This window comes from Myxocyprinus asiaticus, chromosome 43, assembly GCF_019703515.2.
Source record: "Myxocyprinus asiaticus isolate MX2 ecotype Aquarium Trade chromosome 43, UBuf_Myxa_2, whole genome shotgun sequence".
Taxonomy (NCBI): domain Eukaryota; kingdom Metazoa; phylum Chordata; class Actinopteri; order Cypriniformes; family Catostomidae; genus Myxocyprinus; species Myxocyprinus asiaticus.
This window is the reverse complement of record NC_059386.1, coordinates 32225926-32243777: the sequence shown is the minus strand read 5'-3', so window position 1 is coordinate 32243777 and position 17852 is coordinate 32225926. Positions and strand designations below refer to the sequence as shown.

At 39.8% G+C, this 17852-nt stretch overlaps 3 protein-coding genes across 7 annotated transcripts in view; 1 reads left to right on the top strand and 2 right to left on the bottom strand.

The window, feature by feature from the left end:
* Positions 1-398, bottom strand: part of LOC127433339 (seizure 6-like protein) — a 54587-nt gene extending 54189 nt beyond the window's left edge. The window contains exon 1 of the mRNA XM_051685144.1: positions 128-398. Within this exon, the coding sequence (XP_051541104.1) occupies positions 128-209 (82 nt within the window). The 5' untranslated portion in view covers positions 210-398. The remainder of the gene's footprint in view (positions 1-127) is intronic.
* A 10002-nt stretch (positions 399-10400) lies between these two features.
* Positions 10401-13004, top strand: LOC127433585 (nucleoplasmin-like). The gene is made up of 8 exons (XM_051685618.1): positions 10401-10437; positions 10542-10624; positions 10698-10817; positions 12366-12459; positions 12527-12627; positions 12716-12741; positions 12859-12892; positions 12972-13004. Exons 1-8 carry the CDS (start codon positions 10401-10403, stop codon positions 13002-13004), a joined length of 528 nt encoding a protein of 175 aa, XP_051541578.1.
* Positions 13005-13941: 937 nt separating this feature from the next.
* Positions 13942-17852, bottom strand: part of LOC127433295 (unconventional myosin-XVIIIb-like) — a 62688-nt gene continuing 58777 nt past the window's right edge. For all 5 annotated transcript variants that reach the window (XM_051685060.1, XM_051685059.1, XM_051685061.1 and 2 more), the window contains 2 exons: positions 16537-16707; positions 13942-15584 (listed from right to left, as the gene is read on the bottom strand). In XM_051685060.1, the coding sequence (XP_051541020.1) occupies positions 14663-15584; positions 16537-16707 (1093 nt within the window). In that variant the 3' untranslated portion in view covers positions 13942-14662. The remainder of the gene's footprint in view (positions 15585-16536; positions 16708-17852) is intronic.

The window sequence follows — 17852 nt, the reverse complement described above, 5'->3', positions numbered from 1 at the left end:
TCACTGTGTAATTTTAATAAGAGTAGGGTAATTGGGCTAATTAAAGTTTCCAGGGGATGCATGTGTGCCAGTGTATTGCAAGACAAGGGCATCTGAGGAAATCAGTGCAATGTGAAATGTACATTACCTTGGGTTGCGATCTCTCCCCATAGAATCCCCATCCAAAGCATGAAACCAACAAGGAGGGCATCACTTTGAACTCCCAGCATGGTAACGCACAGTCCAAATGGGGGGTTCCAGCCCTGAATAAACACAGATATGGTATCAAAGTCCACGGCAGAGATGTTGAGTTGGACTCAGTAGCGGCGAGTTTAAGCCTCTGTTTTTATAGCTTTGTGATTTCGGTTGGGTTTCTGTCTCGAGCTCTCTTCATCTCTCCTCTGCTGAACTCCGCAGTGTGTCTTATTCTCGTTCACTCACTCACCCTTCCTCTCTCTCTCTCTCTCTCTCTCTCTCTCTCTCTCTCTCTCTCTCTCTCTCTCTCTCTCTCTCCCCCTGCCTCTGCGCGCGCGTGTGTGTGTGTGTAAAAGTTGCTGATGCTGTGAGGAGGAAATGCTCTTGTTCTTACCTACAAAATTAGATGGATGCATGGATGGACAGACAGACAGACAGACAGACAGACAACCCGCCTTTTGTTTAAGATGACGTGAAAGGTAAAAAAACGCCAACTTTTAAAAACGCGTCTCGAGACACTTGCGTTCTATATCCACCTTTTTCCTGAACGTGGAAGTGTTCCACGATTCGCCTGTTTTCAATTTCCGGTCTCCGGTGTTTTCGATCGCATGGCCGTATATACTAAGCGGGTAATGTTATGTTTATAGTATTACATTTGTAAACATTTTCAAAAACACGTGGCTTTAAAATGCCTGTACTTCCTCCATGAAGCGTTGGTTATGTTGATATCATTAACTACTTTGAGTTGTTATGATCAACAACTGCATGAGTTAAGCCTGAAATAAATTTTAACTCAAAATCGTCTGAATCGCTCGTTTTGGTAGCTTTTACATTGTGTCTTGAGACCAGAAACACAAAACAGGCAATTATAATTATCATGGCGCTGCCCATGGTTGCTCAGGAAAACTGTGGATATACATTGCTCTGCGTTTTTCTTATTTCAACAACGTGTTCAGTCACCGTCTTTTTTTCGTTGTTATGTGTTTTTAAGGCTCTACGTGTCAAGTAAAAAATAGTTCAACTTAAAAAAAGTTGCGTCACACGTTTAGACAAACTCCAGAAAACATTAGTTGTTGTTATTATATGTGATCTAGAGTTAATAAAGTGCATGCCATTAAATAGACTGCAAGTCTGATCCCTCACAGCCTCGTTTTATTCATGTCAAAGTTCCCTGCGTTTTGTTCCATTGTACTGCACTCCGTCTAGCTGTTTGAAACGCAAGAATGTGTCTGGTGTAAAGGGCCATTCAGGGCCATTCACATCAAACGTGTTTTTGCATCCGTCTGTGCTGTTATTCAGGGGCGGAGCCAGGAGTTTTTCACAGGGGTGGCCTGGCAGGGGCAAGCGATCAGTCTGTAGTGGCACAGAAATTTTCAGGCAGCTTTTCCGTATTGTTGTGGGGGGGGGGGGGTAATAGAGTGACACCTGGGACAGAGAGTTGCAGCGACCTTGGTGTGCGCACATGTTAAGACTCCTGTGTGTTGTGGTTGTGCAGAGACAGTTCCACTTCTAAAAACTAAATTGTGCCCCAAGACAAAAAATTACCAATGTGGCAGTTGCGAGCGGGGTGGCCAATGGGGTCACCCCCTAGCTCCACCACTGCCGTTATTCTATGTGAAAGCACTAGACGGAAGTCTTTGACCGTGACGCCGCATCTTGCTACTTTCTGCGAATGCATTCGCTCTGAATGGCCCCTAAATGTTTTCTGGCACCCATTTGCACTATTTATTTATTTTTATTTTCTGGCAAACAGCCCCTATCGCGACTTCTGTGCCACTGTTTTTGCACGCGGTTGAGTAGACGGACGTCTTTGACCGTTGCGCCACATCTAGCTGTTTTTTCAGTGTCTCGCGCAGGATCGCAACTGTTTTTAGACATCGTACTTGTTAGGTAAAAAGATTGTCAATAATGTCATATTCTCAATGCTATGTATCTTTTCTTAGAGCAAGAACTGGTCTGAATTGCCCTTAAATGCATTCTTGCATCCGTTTGCGGTATTTAAAATAATAAAAAAAAAATTGCCATCTTGAATGATGTGATTTACTACGCTGCCAAGTGAAAAAATAGTTCAACTTTTAAAAATGCGTCTCGAGACCCTTTTGTTCCATTCTTTTGCACTCTGTCTTACTGTTTTAAACACAAGAACATGACAAGTGCAAACAGCCTCTTTCTCTGCCCTTGTGCTGCCTTTTGTCAATGCCGCAAATTATATTAAAAGAATCACAAGACCAATCATAATTCAGCGTGCAAACAAATACAAGACAGAAAACCAATTGGAATTCAGTACACAAATATTACAATTATGCCATTGCTAATGGTTAGAGTTTGTTGTAGGCTCTTTGGTAAACATTCTAAAAAATAATTAGGAGACTTTTAACTTTAATGTTAAATAAGTATAACGTTTATAAAATCCAAAATAAACAGCACCCCTAAAGCTACAATTATCTACAAAGCAAAGTTTGAATGTAGTCCCTGTTATTAAATGTAGTTATGTGGTGCATTACTGTAACTAATTGCAGACAATTGAGAAGAAAAAAAGGGCATTTTAATGTAGGTCTACCTTGTAAACCATATAGAAATGCAAACAAATATTATTGCTAATGCACTGAACAAAAAACACTATTATGAAGGGTGAAAATATATACCAAAAGATGCAACAAAGGCAATTTATAAGGCTGGGCTATGCTCACATTACCAAATGTTTTCCCCAAATCAGTTACTGGACATGCATGATTTCACCAGTCAGGGTAATTCACAGACCAGTCACAGAATTAGCATTTATCCCTCGTCTCTCATCTCTGGCTAAAAAAGGTTCCTGGCCTCCACTAAGAAATTAGATAGACCTCAAGTTTGAGGTGGCATGAGCAGAGCAGGCTTTGTTTTAAACAGATATGCCCTGTTATATTTTTATTCTGAGAGAAGAGGTCATCTCAAGAGAACCGTATAAAGACCTCCTGCCCTCTCTGAGGTATGTGATGCTTTGATGTGAATATTCAATCAAGTGGCCAGAAGAGACTGTCATTCCAGAGCTTTGTTTTCAAATGCTTGTTAGTGGGATCAAACTGCTTTGTGGTAATCTCGGTTAATTACTGTAACAGTTAAAGGTGGGCAAGTAGGAGGCGGGAACCGGCTGAACAATAAATGTAAAGTTTAATGATATAAATGAACTTAAATCAACATAAAACATAAAGGAACACAGACACACGTGCAGCGTGGCCACGTGCATCTCTCTCTCTCTCTCGAACTGTCACACTCCCCCCCCCCCCCCAATCTCTGGAGGGGAGACACTGCCCTTCCGGTCGTTCTGTCAGCCGGTGGTCCACCCTTCCTCCTGGAAACCTGGGGTAGAGACGAGGGGAGGCGTGGGGAGAGGGAAAGGGTGAGCGAGAGACACAGAGAGAGAGAGAGAGAGAGAGAGAGAGAGAGAGAGAGAGAGAGAGAAAGAAAACGTGCCCGCCAGTTCCCAGATACGTTGACACCTCGGTCCTCAACTGCTCTTCCCCTCTGGCGGATGACAGCTCGCTCCTCCCCCGGTGGACGGCAGCGAGCCCTCCGACCCCTGGCAGATGGAACCGCTCCTCCCCTTCTTGGCGGACTGCAGCGGTTCCTCTGGCTCTCGGCGGCTGGCAGCAACCCATCCATCCCCGGGTAGACGTCCGCAGCTGCTCCTTTGGGCAGACGGCAGCGGCGAGGACTCCGCAACAGCGCATCCCTCCTCCCTCCTGGGTTTCGGCACCACTGTAACAGGTAAAGGTCGGGCAAGGAGGAGGTGGGAACTGGCTGAACAATAAACATTCAAAGTTTAATGATATAAATGAACTTAAAACAACATAAAACATAAAGGAACACAAGGTCTCTCTCTCGAACATTCGTCTCCGGCTCCCCCTTAACTCGCTCTCACTGACCAGCTGATTCAGTGCCGGCCCGGCCACACCCTCCTCCTCATCACAATTACTTTTAATAGAGCGTTCCAAATAAGAAAATAATTTAAAGCATTCCTCATGGAATTCACTTAATTGGATAAATTTGAGGGTCCATAATTGGACAGAACCCCCAAAAAAGGTAGGAGGGTTTTGGGGGTTACTATTTAAAGAATTTTTTTTTAATGCCTAATCCTTAAAATGTACCAATAAACTGGCTGGGAATAAGGCTTTGTAAGGTCACAGGTAGTTTGCAGTGCAGCCTTGGCACTGCCATTGACCCTTATAGAGTAATAAGAGGTGACACATGGCAAATTTATGGCTCATTGCCCAGTCCTGAACTCGTTTTGCTGTGTTTGCAGCAAATAAAATTCTATTGCTCAATGTAACAATGCTGTTGTGTTAATCTCCAAACACTTACGGCAATTTGGGCCAGAACTGTAATAATCTATCCAACATGAAACCTTAGAATTGCTGGCATATTGGCTGGCCTTAAAGTGTCTTTAAGTCACTGATGCACAACTGACATTATGGAGGAGTCCAATATCTCCTTTTCCTCGAGAAAATCTTAATTAGATCCTAGGAGGTATGAGGATTATCCGTGAATTCTCTTACAGCCTCAATCTTCCACACTTTCTCCCTTTTCTTGACTTTTGTCAGACAGTCACCCCAATTCCACTCTAAAATGCCAATCCACAATATGCTTAGTTTACTTGGAAAGTGCTGACACAGGTATTATGCAGCTAATGGAGAGTGTAAATGTTTTTGGGGACATACAACTTTTTCAGCACCTTTGGTGTATTTTCCCAGCAACAGTTATAGGATTAGCTCACCCAAAATGTCAAGTCTTTCACCATTTACTCAGCCTCAGGTTGTTGACCGTATGACTTTCATTCTTCGCTTGGAACGACATGAGGGTGAGTAAATGATGACAGAATTTTCATTTGTGGGTGAACTATTCCTTTAACTTGTAAGGCCGTTTGTGTGTGAGTGTTTCACAGAGGAGAACAGGGCCCACACACATGCATAGGAATCACTTGAGGCCTCCTACGTTCTCTCTAAACCATTCTATATGCCCTCAGGAGAGGAGATTGTGTGCGTGGAGCTCCCATGTAGTCACACTGCAATCATTTTATTACAGGGTATTCAGATCTATATTTTGCACATCAAGCTTGGCCTTCGCTGGTGTGCACAGGTGTGCATACAAAAAAACTATAAAGTTGTATTAAAAATGCACCTACAGCAGCTCATACTGCTTTGCAATGTCAGTATGTAATACTTGTATATAGGGGAGAGCGGGCCTAATTGTCGTACTACATTTCTCAGGGTAAAGGTTTATTTTTGAAAGTCAAATTCTGTATAGGCACATACCTTAAAGTTTTAAACTATTGAATTTTTCACCATTATTGCCCAGGGGACCTTTTGGGAAACTTGTCACAATGGAACTTGCCATTATAGGAATATTCCGGGTTCGATACAAGTTAAGCTCAATCGACAGTATTTGTGGCATAATGTTGAATACCACAAAAATACTTTTTGAAAAAAAAAAAAAAAAAAAAATCTGTGTTCCAGTGAGGCACTTACAATGGCAGTGAAGGGGGCCAATCCATAAACGTTAAAATACTCACTGTTTCAAAAGAAAAGCCACAAGACATCAACAAAATGCATATTAACATGATTTCAGTGTGATAAAATCACTTACATTTTCTGTGTAAAATTATTTCCAATTTTACATGACTACGTAAAGCTGTAGACTCTGTAATCCTGCAAAAAATGCTAAAAAAAAATAAATAAAACAAATAAAAATACAGCTCAAATAATATGCAAGTTTTAACAGAAGAATTAATGTAAGGGCTTTTATAAAATTATAAGCTTCCTTTAAACCCTCCAAAAATTGGCCCCATTCACTTCCATTGTAAGTGCCACACTTTAACCAATATTTTTGCTTTTATGCTGTTGATTGTACTGAACTCAGGATATTTCTTTAAACAGACTATTGTTGGCTTTTCAGCTAAATTTAAAGAGGGAAAAATTATGAAACGCAAAACAATGCACAAACCAGCAGAAATGTTGTTTTGGTCAACAAATATTGTATTAAATAAATTGTATAAATTATAGGCTAAAGGATTTTGACTCGAAAATGTACATAGATATAGGCTAGCCGTTGTGACAACTTCCCCATTTGACTACTATCCCCTTTATACCCTATATCTAATATTAATTTACCCATCAGCCCCCCACACACTTCATAATATCAGAGTCTCTTTGTCCTCCCATCACTCATGCCGTCTTCTTACCCCTCCTTTACTTTCTTTTCATCCTTCAGCTCGTGGTCTTTGATGGCGGTGAGGGGCTGGCGGTGGAACCCACGGGAGCGGCGGTCAAACTCCCAGCCCATGTTCTCGCCATTCTGTAATCCACAGGCTGAGCGATCTGTTAATAATACATCACACAGCTGTCTAGAATATGAGTGTGTGCGTGCAACTACAGTATGGGTCCAAGGGAGTTTGAGATATATTAACAAGCATGGAAAATATAAGTAAAAGGAACTGAAATGCACATTCTGTCTCATTTTCAATGAATAAAAGAAACTGTCATAAGAAGTATATACGCAGGGCCAATTCTCATCAGAATAAACTGATTCGAGGGATCTCTTTAACCTCCTTTTAAGGCATAGTTCATCCAAAAATGAAAAATCTGTCTCATTTACTAGTCCTCAGAAGCCCATATGATTTTCTTTATTCTGTGGAACACAAAAGGAGATGTTAGGCAGAATGCCTCAGTCATTTTTCATTGTATAGAACAAAAAATGCAATGAAAGGTGAACAATGACTGAGCAAAAAGACATTTTGGTTTGGAACAACACGAGGGGGAGTAAATTATGACAGATTTTCCATTGTTGGGTGAGCTACACTTTAAAGGTCATGTTCACATGACCAGTAATCTGCTTAAATCTGAATTTTACATTTATTTTGTCACTATGCTTTTCCCATCTGTTCATTAATATGCATTCAATTCCCATACACTATGATCTTCATTTCTACATTTAATTAAATGTTGTACTGCACTGATGCCACTGCACTGATGTGTTTGTTGTTTATAAACCTATCTGAAACTTTTGTGAAAAATATGAAAAAATTACAAATAATAAGAAAGTGTGTAGTTAAAAAAAACAAAACAAAAAACATTAAAGAATGTTTTGTATAAGTTCTTTATAGGTTGTCTCACACACACACACACACACACACACACAACCTGTACGTTCTGTGAAGGTTTGTTTATGGTTATAACAATAAAACTTAAGTTAACTTTCTGTTTAAGTTATTTTTAGGTTGTCACACAAAAACCTCCCTGCAACTTTCTGGGAATGTTTGTTTATGGTTAAAAGAACAACAACACAAAACTAAAAATAATCATTATAGAATGTTCTGTTTAAGTTCTTATTAGGTTGTCACACAAAAACCTACCTGCAACCTTCTGGGAAGCTAGATTATGGTTATAAAAACATAATCTAAAAATAACCATTAGGGAATGTTCCGTGTAGGTTCTTATTAGGTTGTTACACAAAAACCTCCCTGCAACATTCTGGGAACTTTAGTTTAAAAATAGAACCTAAAGAGAATGTACCTAGAACATCAGGATTTGGTTCCCAAAAAAATAACCAAACGGGAACCAAACGCTAACGTTAGGAGAACGTTCTGTGTTTGCTGGGAACCTTTTTGGAAGGTTAGTTTATAGTTATAAAACAGAACCAAAAGAGAACGTTGTTCAAACGATTTGGTTCCCAAAAAATAACCAAATGAGAACCATATGCTAACGTTAGGGAACTTCTGTGTTTGCTGGGTTTCTATTCAATGGAAATGTACCTACAATCAACTGAGACATTTTGAGAGGTAACTTTGAGAGGTAACTTCAGCTAGTGTTGTGTCATGTGAACAAGGGGCTGTTCAAACTGAACGTGTTTTTGCATCCACTCGAGCTGTTTTTCAATCGTTTTCCATGTAAACATTCGCTAGATGGATGTCTTTTGACAACTGCATCACGTTTCACTGTGTTTTCAGCATCTCTCATGGGTCGTGACCAGACGTCCCCATTTTCCGGAGACAGTCTCGGTTTTTGGTAGCCTGTCCCCGACTGGAGCTGTCCCCAGAAATGTCCCCGTTTTTCCCGAGGGTTCAAGACAGCGTTCATTGTGAAATAATACATTGCAAGAAAGCCCAAGCAGCAAAACCTACCATGTGCTGTTTATTTTGACCAGCAGAGGGGGCTACTCGCTATAGCAGCTTCAAATCATTCGTCTTCCTTTACTGATTATTTGGTCAGGCAAGTTTTGCCATCAAGAATTGAAGAGAATTATCATCATTGTTATAAGCTTCAAATTAAGTCACATACTAACTATTTATGTTATAAAGTTATATTGTTATGCATTTTATTACAGGTTCCGAATTCGGCGCAGGACTGTATTGAAAGTTTGGCCTTCATAATGCAGGAATTCCCACACAGACCGCACAAACTATAACATGCTGGTTAAAAGTAGTCAAATTAATCCCCACAGATGAACAAATAAAATCAATAATTGTATCTTTAATAAGTTTGTGTTGTGTATAACAGCACTATCGGCCCACCATCCCCTCTCGCACACTAAGAGCGTCTTCTCACATTTGCTCATTTGTTGTTTTAATATATACACGAAATAAATGTAAAATAAGAATATGACATTAATAACATATACAAATAAAAATGTATAATAAAATACCTGCAAAGAAATGCACAGTACATTACAGCATAGATTTGCACCTTGCAGGGAAACAAGTGAGTGAAAATGAGCACCATAACTGAACACTGAACTTGAAATCTGGTCACCTTATCATGGGAGCACTGCATTTTTAGAAGCCACTTTGAGATAAAAAGAACTTCAACTGATAATAACACGTCTCGAGACACCTGCGTTCTGCTCTATTTGTTGTGGTGCATTTTGCTTATTTAGCACGAGAACACGTCTGTTCTGAACGGTTACTGGAAGAAATGCTTTAGCCAAAAGTTACATGAACGCTACTCATCCTCTAGAGAGAGAGAAAAAAGCTTTCTCAAAATCACCAGAATTTAGGGTTGCCACCCGTCCTGTATTGAATCAATACGGGACGCGATTTGTCCCGTATTTAAGCTGGTCAGATGGCGTCAAGGTGAAATCGTTCCAGATCGTCAATTTTACACTGATATAAGTTGGAAAATTTGCCTAAGGTGGGTAAGTCTGAAAAGTCCACACATTGTGCTAAAACGTGCTATACTGTGGAGGGTGTGGTAAGGGACCGTCTGAAAAGTCCATACATTGTGCTAAAACGTGCTATACTGTGGAGGGTGTGGTAAGGGACCGTCTTAAAAGTCCACAAAATGTGGTAAAACTGGAGTTTTTTCTATATAAATGTTCAATAAGATCAAACAATGTATGAATATAATCATAAAGACAAGTACAGGTGAAGGAAAAATATAAACAAATAAAATAAAATAAAAAAATTAAAAATATGTATCCAAAATGTATACATAAGATAAAGAAGACAAATAATCAAAAAAAATAAAAATAAATATATTTTTAATATATAAATGTTTATTTTTTAATTTTTTTTATAAATCATGGGTTAGGAAAGTTCACATTTTAGCATATAAGAAAGGATATACAAATTTTATTAATAAAGCATATTATTAATAAAAAATAAGTGTCCCTTATTTTAAAACGTCAAAAGTGGCAACCCTACCAGAATTGAATGCTTTGGTGTTGTTTTTGCAACAACAAAAAAAATGATCCCGGGGGAGCATGCCTCCGGACTCCCCTAGAATAGATATAAGGTTGTACAAGGCAGATTTCTGTGTGTACCCTCAGATGAAATCCTGCAGGCGCCCTTGTTTCTATTGTCAACGTTAAAATGATAAAGACCTACAGGCTATTAAGATATAAAAGGCAACATCTTTTGTATGCATAATTATGAGACTATTTAATTCAATTCGATTAAAACACAGTGAGTTTTCAGTGAGTTCATGCGGCAGGTCGGATCTCTAATTAACCTGCATGATCTTGCATTAATTGCTGTCACCTGATGCGCCATTAAGGTCCTATTAAATCGTTCATAGGACGCAATTTTGCGGTTTCTTTTCCTTTTGCTGTCTTTAGAGCAGCCCTGAGAATATTTCTGGTGAGAAAAGTAAATGCATTTTTAAATAATTTGTCTCACGTGATTCGTTAAGTGAGAAAGACAAACTTGTGTACATTTCAGTTGTTTTTGTTTGGGTCATCCAGTGTACTTCAACAAAATGAGCAAAACTGAAAAACCGCTTTCTACTCTTTGGGGTAGGATATGCCATTTGTTTCCTCTTTTCAAAGTGAAATAGAAGTATTTAGATGGTACAGTTAAAGTCACACCATATTTGCTCAATCGGTCCATGGATGTTTAGGTTGTGAACTCAGTGAATCGAATAAAGAAGAATCCTTTAAGACGGATGACACGAACCACCAACACCAGTTGGCGCTTAGAACGGTAGGTTAAATATAGTGTTAAATGTGGTGTTGAGTGCCGTTTAACTCTTAAAACACTGACATTTCATCTGAAGATGTGTCTGGGTCACACCGCCAAAGATGAGTTCAATATTATCGAGTTGGTCACTGGCGAGGGCAAGAGTAGGGTGAAAGCTGTTCCAATAGCAACACTACATGTGAAATCCATGCCAACGGTAAGATTTTTTTTATTTAAAAATAAGTTGACTGCAGTTTAAAATGAGAACATTTTAAATACCCCATGAATTGACCTGTTTCAGTGATGTCACTTTCCCCCTCATCCGCCATATTTGTGACCATCAGCAGGAGGAAACCAATCGCGGTGAATGGGGAAAAAAAAAAAAACACCCATAAAACAATATCAAGAAAAACGAAGTGATTTTGATCCATGCCGAGTCCCAGGAAAGATGTATATAGTTCTGAAATCAGCACAAATATTGCCCAAATTTGACTTTCATGGATATTTAAATACATTTTATTCATGATTTATCTTCGTATGACGTGGAGTCTGATGTGTTACTGGGGAATGCACACATCTACCAGTACAATACCTTAAACATTACAAAATGTCTGATCCCATTTGTATGAATGTAAGAGTTGCTTTTAACTCATGGAGAACACAGAACAACTGAGGCGTATGGTGTGAATAAAATCTGTGCTTCATGATCTTGTGTTTTTTATTATTGACCTACATTATACACATTAAATATACTATATATTCACCGTGTGTTTTCATTACAACGTGTTAATTATCATTGACACAGTCTGGGTGTTATGAATAACATCGTCCTATGTGCATTTCCAGTTTAAATGTATCTAAATTGATGTTATAACAATAATTGACACGTGTACAAATAACTGATATGTCTGAATAAATGGGTAAAGGCCCACACGTGTTTGTATCCATGCTCGCTCCCTTCATCGCTGCTTGGCTTTGGCAAAATCGAGCCCTGTCACTTGAAAGTGAAAACTTCATTGAAAGAAATTACATTTTTGCCATTGTAATGAAACTGCAGTGTCACCTTTTCGTGATTTATAAATGGAAATTTCGCCGACTTTTGCCGCATCCCGCAGAGCAATTAAGAAATATGAAATTTTGGTCACAAACATGGCGGAGCGGTCATACAGTGTCACATGAAATGGGTAAATAGAGCTGTTCAGCTTTTAGGTCAATTTGTAGGTCAAATCTGAAGTCTAATTTGCCACATGTTCCTTCTGGATTTTTTAAATGTGTTTTTGAACTGAGCGACAAGGTCTGTTGTAAACATTATTTGATGATATGTGGACATTTCTACATAAATTACAGTCATGTCTCGTATGTGAACTTTGAAGCCACTTTTTTTCTTTTTGTTTTGGGGAAGTATGAAGTTCAATACAGCTTCAAAATTCACGTTTGCAGTATAGAAGTGTGTATGTTGTAGAACAAAACATACATTTACTCTTGTCTCTAATATTGATCATTTTCTACGCAGGGTTGTAAAGAAGCTGTCATAAAATGCACTATAGCCGTAGTACGCTTTTGATAGTTCCTGCCAATACCTCGTTTCAAAAGTTAATGCATCAATATAAGAACTCCGTTTCAAGCGTTTTCATGGCATTTTTAGTTTATCAATATGTCTGTCAAATTGTCTACAGTATGTGCAGTACATCAAATTCTGAGTGTGTTGTCATAATTGATTTTACCTCCACGGTGTCCATTTCAAGAGGTTTCATTTCTCCATTAGGTAAATCTGTCTAGTTTGGATCTTCATCCACCAGTGACTTTTCGACTGAAGCACGGCTCTGGGCCTGTGTATGTCGGAGCGGAACATGTAGCCTGTGAGTGGTCCTTTTTGCTCTAAATTTGGCGACTTTTATATATCTCCAACTTTGACTTCTTTCCCAGTGGAGGAGTATTCTGATGAAGAGATGGATGAGGAAGTAGAAGAGGAGGAAGATATTGAAGAATCACCAGTAAAGAAAGTCACAAAAAACGGTGCTGGCAAGGTGTGGCCAGGTTTTACTTATCCAAGGTCACAAATTTGATCAAATCAAATTTACACTGATCTCACTGCTCCCCATTTTATTTTTAAAGAGAAAGCCAGAAAAGGCAGAAGATGAGTAAGTGTTAGGATGTTTCTCAGCTGAGGAACAAATGTTCCAAAACAATAATGCAGCTAACATTTTCATACGTTTCTCATCACTGGAAATTTTTTATTTTTTTTTCTTCTCATTCAGGGAAACCTCAGATGGGGAAAATCCACCTAAAAAGGTGCTTGTAAGTGTATGTTTTTATTTTAATAATTATTTTTGGTGTGTAAGTGAATAACTATTCTTTTATCCTTTTTTAGGGTAAAGGAAGGGGACGGAAGGCAAAGGTGTGACCTTTGCAGCTGTATTGTCTTACTGCAGGTGTGGATTGAGAATGGCGTGTTCCCAAAAGGGTTCTGTTGGTCATTTGAGTTAAAAGCTCAACTTTCTCCCAACTGTCTCAATGGAGCTACACTGTATATCAATAAAACTGTTTGGAGAAGAATGGAAACTTGTGTCATTATCTCTGAATTGTACTTTCTCCATGCAGAAAGCATGATTTGAGTTGACTAACATGTCTTCAGCAAGAAGTCATGAGGTTTTGTGTCATTTAAATTTTTATATACCATGGGTGCTCTTAAACCCTAACCATGGTAAACTTGCTAGAGCAATAAGCTATGGAAGGCAGAGCATTAAGTAAGGCAATATGATAAAGACACTGGTGTTCAATTAAAGTTAATATAATTAAAATGAACAATTCTTTGACTAATATGTATTACCAGTTAACTTAAATTATTAGAATATACAGTTGGGTGTACATTTCAGCATTTTACTTCATAAAATGCCTCCAATTAGAAATTAAGAATTGGATGTTTTATTATGGGATGTGTTCCATAATAGTATACTGTTATGTAAATAGTTTTTTTTTTTTTTTCTCAAATTAAAAATGCAATATTGTTTCTAAGATAACTGGACACCACTTGCAGAATTAAATGTGCAACATGTTTCACTTGTACTGCACAGTATTTAGTAGTATGCTCTAAATGGTCTTCCATTCTGAACATAGCTATGGTTTTTATGTTGCTGCTTCTCTAGTAATACAACAAAACAGGCAGTCTATACTAATATTTCAATTGGAGAAACATGACAAGTCTAAAACTCTATTTTGGACATTAACATCCTCTGCATTTATAAAGCACAATCGCTGTTCTATTTTGAGCTAATGTCCCTTAGAAATGGGATGCTGCCCCATTACTTTGAAAGGTCAGAAGCAAATACCAATGATTGTGCTTGACATTTTTATTTACATCTGTTGGCATTCAACAAATTTACACTGACTGCTGTGAGGGAGAAAGAGCGCTTGCTGGTCAAGATTCATTTCCTTGACCTGATGCACACCCCAGGCATCAGCGTGGCTCAAACCAAGGGCTTGTTTACTGTGAGAATATAAGGAATTAAATGAGCATTCTCACTTTAACATCTTTATTCATGTGTACAAACAGTGTTCAAAATAATTTCTCAAGTGTATTTGTGCTTCCAGTAAATATGCCTCAATGCATTCTACATGGATGATTCTCCATGCTTTCTTCTATACTGTCATTAGAAAAAAGACTGATTAAATGGTTAACAGTTTCTCACAATTAAATATATTTCCATATGTTGCTCATTTTTCAGATTTTTTTTAAACAGTATTGTGTAAAGGCTAGTTCATCCGAAATGAAAATTCTGTCATTTGTATGTCAGTCCAAAACCACAAGCTATCGTATGGCTTAAGAAGGCTTTGAATATAACACATAAGAACTACTTTTAATGTACTTTCATTCTACGATAGAGAGTGGTATGACAATTCTTAAACTTCTAATTTGGTGTTCAACTCCATGAGGGTTTTTATGTTCAAAATGCCATTCTGAACTAAGTCGGTTAGTAAATGACATTTTCCATTTTTGGGTGAACTATCCCTTTTCATGTAAGGCAGGTCAGTGGATATTTAAGCTTAACCTCGTTGAGCCTGCTAATCGACTTCTGCTTTTTTGAGGTACTTCTTCATCACGGAGTTGACATCCTCACTGCCCTCGGCTTCCAACCTCTCTCCCTGAGGCCCACGGCGCTGCTGAGATCCTCCAGAACTTGAGGAATCCGAGTCAGACTCCCTACGTGCCAATCTTGGTGGGGGCAACTCCCCAAAATGCACACTGAGGGCTCGTCTCTGGCCCCCTCTGGAGCTACTAGATGCCAGGCTGCTGGTGGACGGCACTCGTCGGATTGCTGGGAGAATGTCCAAGTTGGCATCCCCTACATCATCTCCTGCCCTTCCCTTGTCTTGGTTGCCAAGGTGTCGCCGATTCTGGAACACAAGAGGCTCTGCCCCTAGTTGAGACTCTCCACCCTCGGCCACCAGACCTCCAAGTAGACGACGACGGATTGGCTGATAGGAGCCAACAGGGGGCAGGGCTTTCATGCTGGGCTCCTCCTCACTTTCCTCCGGGATAGCAAGGCTGGACAAGTGGTGGCGGGAACTTGCAGCGGAGGTCACGGATGTGAGGGAGTCGCAGGAACTGTAGCGACCAATCTTTCCTGTGGTAGATGTGGTTGTGGAAGAAGTTGGTCCCGCATCGGACAGGGTGCGTAGACTGGAGGCACGAGGTAGATGGGGACTGGGAGGTTTTAGTATGCCAGGTCGGGGCAGGTCCTCCAGACCTTCTTCTGCTTCTAGTGACAGCGCTGAGGCTCTGCGACGGAGTGTGGAGGCCCCTGTGGTCTGATAGATGGGTAGGGACACGGTGCTACCCTCACCTGCCTCTGAGCCTCTTTCCCACCCAGCACGCTTCTTCCTCAAACCCTCCAGAAGTTCAGACAGGGCCGTGGAAGACGACGCTTTGCCAAGACCTACAGAACTTTCTTTGGCATCTTCGTCCAGGTCCTGAGAGCAAGACCTGACATTGGGGATGATATGTGGACCAAGACAATCAACAATTAGTTTTTGTCTAGCATAAAGTCTCCATATCAATAAATACGGAAAGAAGACCTCCCATGTAAGTAAATATATTCAACTGAAATTTTCCAGCCAGTCAGATTAAAAAATTGCTTTTCCATCAGGCCGAACGGTTCTGAGCGCGGTGAGTAATGATTCCAGTAACATTTCCATTGAGCATGGTTTGTTACGGTATGATTACAAACCATTTTCGACCCAGATTTCTCAGCACAATTAGCTAACCATACTTAGAACAGAACCGTTCTGTTAAAACGGCTATAGTGATGTGGCAATTTACGATGGGTCACTTGCCCCATCAGTTGATTTGAATCATGATTTCATAGCACCACAGTGGAAAATGAAACCATACCTGTGCCAATGAGCCCAGATCGTTACACAATGGCACGATTCTGCAACGAGAACCATTCGGCCAGAGAGTGGAAAAGCACCTATGTTGATGCTTCCTTGTAAGGCCACCAGACGATGTGTCCAACAGCACACCAAAATAATTGACCACTTTCTACAAGTCAAGCCCAGCCATCTTGAAACTGATGTTAAAAGTTGTGACTGATAGGTAGCACGATCTGTTGGCTTTCTGAGGAAGCGGTGGTGCGGCGTTGTGGCTAAAGCTCATATTAGTAATTGGAAGGTTGCTGGTTTGTGCCCTGTAAGAAGCAAGTCAATGTGCCCTTCAGCACTTAACCCCAGGTTATCCCCCTCTTGCTGGATTATCCTTACAATAGGTACACAAAATTGCTTTGGATATTGACTCCCAAAAATTACTACTTACCTAATCTGATCTGGCAAGATACTTAAATTAAATAGGTACACATTTACTCACATGAGAGGTCTTGTTACCTTTTGAAACACACTTGTACTTATTGATGTTCAAGGTCTTGAAGTTGCTATGCTACCTGAAACTGTAGGTGCTCATGGTGTCAGTAACAGATTGGCGGCCAGAACTGCTTCCTGCGTAAGGAGAAGTTTCGCCTCCTCTGGCCCTTCGTGGCACACCCATCCAATGACGGATACCTTCACCAACATCTTCTGTACCCACACTGGAACCAACGCTGGACATACTGTCACTGAAATTCAAACTCTATGTCACTATATTGGCCATAGTTTGACCATGACATCAGGCCTCTCATTGAAAAGAACAGCAGTTGTGCATAATACATTCAAAGCACAAGCGATTAAATCAATATGCCTGTATTAATACATACATGACCTAAATAAATATGATCATGCACATGGCAGGAGAGGAGATCTGCTAGGAGAATGCCACACATTGATATCCGCTACTGAGAAGGCCATATGTGCTCAGTGAACTGCAAATTCATTAGTTTCGAGATTGCTGTCATTATCAGGGCTCATAGGGGCAACACGCAATGATCCACAGCCTGTTTACAGACAGACTTGAGGTGTTTTGCTGAACACCCTAAACCACTGTCCACCTATTTTAATTTCCAGAAGCTCTCATTCTAACATAGAGGAAGCTAGAACAGTGTTTTTAATTTAAGGCAAGCATCTCTAATACTGCTGCTCATACAGTACTGTGCAAAAGTCTTAGGCACATAAGATGTTTCACAAAAGCATTTGTCTAAAGATGGTTATTTACATCTTCAGCTTTAGTGCGTCAATAGGAAATATAAATGTTAGACTCCCAAACATTACTTTTGCAAATAGAAAAGATTAGAATAGAAGAACAGGGAGCCCTGCAACAGATGTTATGTCCCCCACAAAGCCCCTACTGAACATCGTGTCAGTCTGAGATTACATAAAGAGACAGAAGCAATCGAGACAGCCTAAATAGACAGAAGAACTGTGGCGAATTCTCCAAGAAGCTTTGAACATCCTATCTGCCAACAACCAAGAAAAACTGTGTCCAGGTGTACCTAGGATAATTGGTGCTGTTTTAAAGGCAAAGGTGGTCACACCGAATATTGATTTAGCTTTTTTTATGTTTACTGGACTTTGTATGACATCAAGTGATAAATGAAAACTATTTATGTCATTATTTTTGAAGACATCCACACTATGCAACATTTTTCACAAGTGCCTAAAATTTTTGCACAGTACTGTACTCTACGCAAGTATGTGAACACATATGGTTCTAGCTACCCAAGCTTGATTTTGTACACTGTTGCATTCCAAAATGTGTCAGACCGCAATTCAAAACGCAATGTGTTGCATTCTCAATGTTGCCGCAAGTGGCGCTATATCGGACATT

Excerpts from the sequence above, each read along its gene's own strand:
- LOC127433585 (XM_051685618.1), top strand. The coding sequence starts at position 10,401 with ATGAGCAAAACTGAAAAACCGCTTTCTACTCTTTGGG. Across the intron at positions 10,438-10,541 it reads ACCGCTTTCTACTCTTTGGG|GTTGTGAACTCAGTGAATCG; the intron begins GTAGGATATGCC and ends ATGGATGTTTAG. Across the intron at positions 12,893-12,971 it reads GGGAAAATCCACCTAAAAAG|GGTAAAGGAAGGGGACGGAA; the intron begins GTGCTTGTAAGT and ends ATCCTTTTTTAG.